General features: G+C 35.6%; 1 protein-coding gene across 12 annotated transcripts in view; it reads right to left on the bottom strand.

Annotated features, from left to right (window-relative positions):
• The window catches only part of MAPK8 (mitogen-activated protein kinase 8), a 42,022-nt gene continuing 36,022 nt past the window's right edge, over positions 1–6,000 (bottom strand). For 5 of the 12 annotated variants that reach the window (XR_002482678.1, XR_002482680.1, XM_008070430.1 and 2 more), the window contains one exon: positions 1–4,493. Coding sequence is in view for 9 of the 12 variants with exons in the window: in XM_008070430.1 (XP_008068621.1) it covers positions 4,477–4,493 (17 nt within the window). In the remaining 3 variants the exon portion in view is untranslated. The remainder of the gene's footprint in view (positions 4,494–6,000) is intronic. The other 7 variants (XR_002482679.1, XM_008070434.1, XM_008070435.1 and 4 more) reach the window with 2 other exon arrangements.

Below are 6,000 nucleotides of genomic sequence, written 5' to 3'. Positions count from 1 at the left end.
ATAACACTTTTTTCTTTTTTATTTAAAATATTATAACCAATTGACATACTAGATAACATTGTTTACATTCCAGTGGTGCATGTTTAATGACTAGGGCATGAATGATGAAAAACCACAATAATGATCTCAGCATTCCCTACAAAGTGCCCCATTTTGTTTTGTCTAGAGAGAGGAGAGGAGAGGAGAGGGAACGGAACATGGGGAAGGAGAGGAATGAAGAAGGAATGACATCATAGAGAGAGAAAAGCAAATGTCAATTATCATACTCAGATTTCCAGGTGTGACACCCTGTTGACCAGAATAAACTGTAATGAGAAAATAGATGTCACAGTCCAGGGAGACAGCTACTTCAGTCTAACTTCATCATTCGGCTAAAAGATTAACAGCTTCTCAAAAATATACCAAATATTGGGCCTACAAAAGTAATTTATTTCTTCACAAAATTTACTAAGATTTACTTCTTTTGTAAAATGTAAAGAATAGACTGATATCACGAGCAGGTTTCTACTTACAAAGACAGACACTAATAATGTCAACGAGCACATCTAACACAATTTTCCAAGATATACAATGAAAAATTTTACACGTGTCTCTTACTGATGTAAGGTATATATTTTACATACTTACTGGTATTGTGTCAACATTGGCTAAAAAGTATTTAATACACATTTATAATTCACACTTAGTAAAGATCTAACAGTAAGGGCAACAGCTTACTTGGGAAAGCATAGAAAATTAGTGTGAGGTAGTTCAATAAAAACCTAGTTTAATTTGTAAATCATTGTGAGAATAGAACATTGTGCAAAACTAATCCACAGGTAATATTTCTCATAAGTTTCAGAACTAAGAGAATCTAAACCAGAAATGGCCAGAAAGTATTACTCTTACTAGACTCTCCTTAAGAGCACTTAACTAAGAGCAGTCAGGTTGAAATTAATTAGGACTTTTGTTTTCCTTACAAGTTTTCTAATTATACCCCAAACTACACATTTCTGCTTCAATGCCCTTTACCTCTTCATCTTTCTTGCTATGAAGGAAAAATTAGTTTCCTTTGATTCAGAAAAAACCTCAGAGAGATCAGTAGAAACACAATACACACTAAAATGCAACAGGATATGGAGAGGCAACATTTAAGAGGATTGCGAATGACAGAATGGTGGTGTTTGGCTTTTCTACCGGTAAGAGAAGTTTACTGGGGTCATGGGGCTTCATGCATCCACTCTATAGCTAGTGTGTGACTAATGAACAACGCTCACAGACTACAATAGTACTTTTGAAAATATACTATGTTTTAACCTCAAAATGTTGTGCAGGCTAGTGCCTAGGCAACACTGAATAGTTAAGTCTTCATATGTGCAGCAGATACTAGCTGATAGTGTAACCCAAGTCTTATCTGTAACCAAGGAAACAGAGTCACTTGCCTGCTATTGATTCACTATCAGACACTGATGTCCTCTTCCCCTTCATTTTTTAGACAAAACAGCAGGGTTAGCATACAACAGAACAAGGCTGGCAGGTAAGTGTGCTGCTTTGTACACCATCAAGCTTCTCTGGTTTGCTAAGGGGGTTGTGTGGTAGGCCTCTCTTTTAAGAGGCTGGTATTTATCTTAGGAAGTCTGGTGTAAACACATTGTGCCAACGTGAAAGAGTGCATACCAGGAACAATCAGTGACTGAAGGTGTGTGACAAACTGAAAACTTCAGCAAACAACATGAGAGAGTTGAAATGCTCTAATTATGTATATTATAATTAAGTGACCCCAACAACACAATGACTTTACAAACGATCAGTATACAACAGAAGGTAGGAGAATAGTAATGGGAAGACATGTAGAAAGAATTAGCATCTTTCCTAATCCATGAAGTTGAATAATAAATTAGTCAAAATAGTTTTCTGACAGTAAGACTAGGTATATTAAGTGTAAAAGATTGAAAAATCAAAATTATATAAGAAAGGTGACTTTACACAAGTATTACTTGACAGATATTATTTGTAATTTCTCTTAAAAAAAGAAATGTTTAAGATGCTTTAAAGATTCTAAAATTAAAAAAAATACATTAGCTTAACAAAGTTAAGCAGGGAAGTTGTATTTAGATATAGTATTTTAAAAACTTATGGCACACAACATTTAACAAACATTATCTGAAAAATCCTTGTTCTGAGGATATAATGTTAGGTATTTTAGTGTACATTATGCAACACATGTTTGTTTTCTTTGAATTCAACTGAATCACGATGGTTGGCAAGTGGGAGCTGGCATTTACAACAAACAATACAGTCAGAACACAAGGTTTTCCTCGATTAACCAAAATCTGTATCAATGGAGATGGCATATCGGCAATCAAACATAAAATACGGAAATCTTCTGAAAGCATGTCTTCTGTAAAAGTGCAGCAGTGACATAACCTATCCTAGAGAAAATAAAGCTAATTATCTGTCAAACTAATATAAACTAAGAACATACACACACATGCTCAAATTTCTGCTACAATTGTGAACCCAATCTTGTGTGTCTACAATTCAAGGTGTTACAGTCTTAAAACTCAATAATTTGCTTAATAAAATTAATGCACCATGGTGTATTAGAAAAGGGACTGATAAAAAGACTGGAAGTCATGACCCTAAACCATCAAAAACAAACTTGTTATTTCAAAGGATATAAAAAGTCTAATGTATTTTCATCTTAAATATTGCACATTAACAATGTCCTAAAAATACCTTAACCAAAAAAAAATTTTGCACTAAATATATAAACAAAATGCCAAGCAAACTTTCAGACACTGTATGTTGGGCTGTGCCTGTTCTTGTTCCTGTTGGTCATAAATTCCAAAGGGTTTTCTGCCTAGAACCTTGCCACTTATTTAAGTATGCATTTCCCAGTTCATCACACAAAATTCCTCTTGTTCCAGCAATAACAAAAGGTGCCTGGGTCTATCACAGACAATGTATTTGAGAAATAATGAGACTCAATTTACTTAGGGAAAATTCAATCATTGAGAAATAATTCTGCAGATATAAAATGTAAACAGTTAACATACACTTGTCAGGAGCAGCACCATTCTTACACTACTCAACATCCACATTGTGTGTTGTATTGAAAATCAGGTATAAAAAAATGAAAGACTCAGACTAAATAACCATCATTTATGCCTGCTCTGCTCTGTGTGAATAAACAGTCCTTAGAAAATGATATCCTATATATGGCTGTGTGCTACCATTTTCAGATGAACGGCATATTGCTCATTTGATACATCACCTACACAAATCTAGTAGGCATTAGAACCTCCCGACAACTAGTATGATTATGCTACAGGTAAAATCAAATGGCTAGAAACACCAGGAGAACTGGTGTACAACTGACACTCCAAGTAATAGGAAACCAGAGAGGTCCAAGGGCCCGAAGCTGCAGGAAAGGGAAAGACCAGTCATTGCTGGGACCTACAGCCTGAGTAGATTAACTCAGTGTATACAAAAACAGGCTCATAGTTAGTAGAAGTGAACCATCTGTTTATTTGCATTGAAATGTTATTATTCATGAAGTATCCTCTTGACTTTATGTGATCATAAACTCTGAGCATGCCACAAATGTGCAGAATACACCATATTCTTTTTACTTGACTTTTGTTGGGTAGGGTGGGGAGATAAGGTGGTAGATGCCCAGCATCTTCAAAGACATGTTCTAAGTTATCCTGCCATTTAGATGTTGGGGCTTTTGCCAAAATTGAGTAGGATTGCTTACCAACTGTTTTAACTAAATTAGGATTGGCAAGTAGCAAATATTGGAGGTCTCTTACCATGTTCATCATTTACAGTAGTTATTCCTGAATATAACTGGCTACAGGTTACTTTCCCACACTCCTCTGGGGTTATTTCATTGATAAGCACATAACCCTGAAGGATAGTATCATGAACAAAACATCTGAAATAAATTCTAATAAAAAAACTATAAAAATCTTAAATAATTCATGTATAGCAAGTCACCACATAATAGTTGCTTTGATAAACAAAATCTTACAAATTCAGTAAAAAAAAAATCAGCAGCATAAGATAAAGCAAATATGCAAAAAATTTAAACCATGATAAAATAATTAGGTTTACATTATACAGTTAATTACAGCAAAAAATACAATACAGTTTTGTTGCTGTTTTAAAAACACAACTTAGGTTTTAAATTACATCACTTGAAATTAAAAAAAAATAAACTACTTTACTACAAAATGAATTCTACATTTTTTGAAAAAAAAATCACTCAAAAATAAGACCACTGAATTGTTTTTAAAGTAGTTCTATCAATGACTAACCGACTCCCCAACCCTCCCACCACCCCCCAAGGCCCAAGTAGTCATCTACAACAGCCTAGAGGTCCAGCTGATGCTTCTAGACTGCTGTCTGTATCCGAGGCCAAAGTCGGATCTGTTGACATTGAAGACACATCATTGACAGACGATGATGACGACGGATGCTGAGAGCCATTGATCACTGCTGCACCTGTGCTATGAGAAACAAAACAGCAAATCAGTTGCAGACAGAGTTGCAGACTGAGCTGCTTGCACTGTACTGACTACCCCCAGTGGTCAAAAATTTTCCTTGAACTGTAAGTCTAATCCACATGTTGAAATGGTCCTGCAGCAAGATTTGTAAATAGGCTTCAGGGTTTGTTTGAATACTGCTGATAATACATGCAAAACAGCCTCAGTAGAGTAACTCAGTGTATACAGTTTTGTTGTGGGAAAGTCTAATCCACATGTTGAAATGGTCCTGCAGCAAGATTCGTAAATAGGCTTCAGGGTTTGTTTGAATACTGCTGATAATACATGTAAAACAGCCTGAGTAGAGGGAAAGAAGATCTTAAAGGGCTGTAGGACTACAAAAGTTAAAAATGACTATCCTGCAGAAAATTATTCATAATCTCACTAAAAAGTCCAAATCATACTTCTGGTATATCTTGTTTTAAAGCAACAACCAAGACAAATAATAAAATCATTCTAATTGGAAGGAAGCTGTGTTCAACTAACCTAGTTTATACTTAGTGTGACTTGCAGGGTTGCTCAAGTGGCTAGGTAAACTCAGATCTTGTTTCTACTCTAATAAACACTACATATATAAAAATACAGATTTATTTAATAAAGTCGGAGTAAAATGTTTCCTTTACCCAAAGTATTAACTAACAAGCATTTCCTCGATTTTAAAAAGTAATAGGAAATACTTGACACAGGAAAATCCTCTCAAAGGGGGTTGGGTTAGGAAAGGGGCTGGGTTGTGAAGGGGGCAGGAATGACTTATACTGGGAGTGGAGAATATGTTAAAGGTAATTCATGCACTAGGTTAAGTACTTTGGAACCACATACTCACTAAATAAGGGTCTTCCAAATATGAATAATGCAAGTTATACAAAAGTTTTCAAGAACACATTTATGAAATAAAAGCAACAGTCTTCAAACACTGAGCAGAGGGTGCTGAGGGTGAGGTTCAGGCACCCAATGATGCTGAAATCAAACAGGCAAAAATTAACTGCTCCAGAACCCAGCGTCTCAGTGTTTGAGATGATTATTCCTTCATCCTGTCTAGATGAGCAATAAATCACTTAAATATGAAATGTTCTCTGAGAGCTTTTCTTCAAATGCAACAAGGAATAGACAGGGTCGTAGGAATAGGAAAATCCTTAGGGTAGTGGAAAGGGGCCTGGGAGACAGAAAGGACAGGAACCACAAGGAGCAGAGTAGGTGATGGGAGCTGAAATAGGACAGGAAAGTGGGTTGAATATCTCAGGTCTGAAAGAAGAGATGAAAAAGAGAAAAGTGATAACCTCCTAGACCCAAGAAAGGTCCATTAGATTTTATGCCAGAGTAAAAGTGAGATAGTATACTCTTTTTAGTTCAACCAGTAAGTACGACACTATAGAATGTGCCTCTTGTGACTAAACAGTATGGTACATATGTATACCATACATGGTACACCATGGTTAGCTTCTAAAACTTGTACTGAAACATTCAAAGCATA

Source organism: Carlito syrichta, unplaced genomic scaffold (assembly GCF_000164805.1).
Source record: "Carlito syrichta isolate Samal-C Ts95f unplaced genomic scaffold, Tarsius_syrichta-2.0.1 Scaffold313403, whole genome shotgun sequence".
Lineage (NCBI taxonomy): Eukaryota > Metazoa > Chordata > Mammalia > Primates > Tarsiidae > Carlito > Carlito syrichta.
The sequence above is the reverse complement of the archived record's forward strand: the minus strand, read 5'-3'. Positions and strand labels throughout refer to the sequence as shown.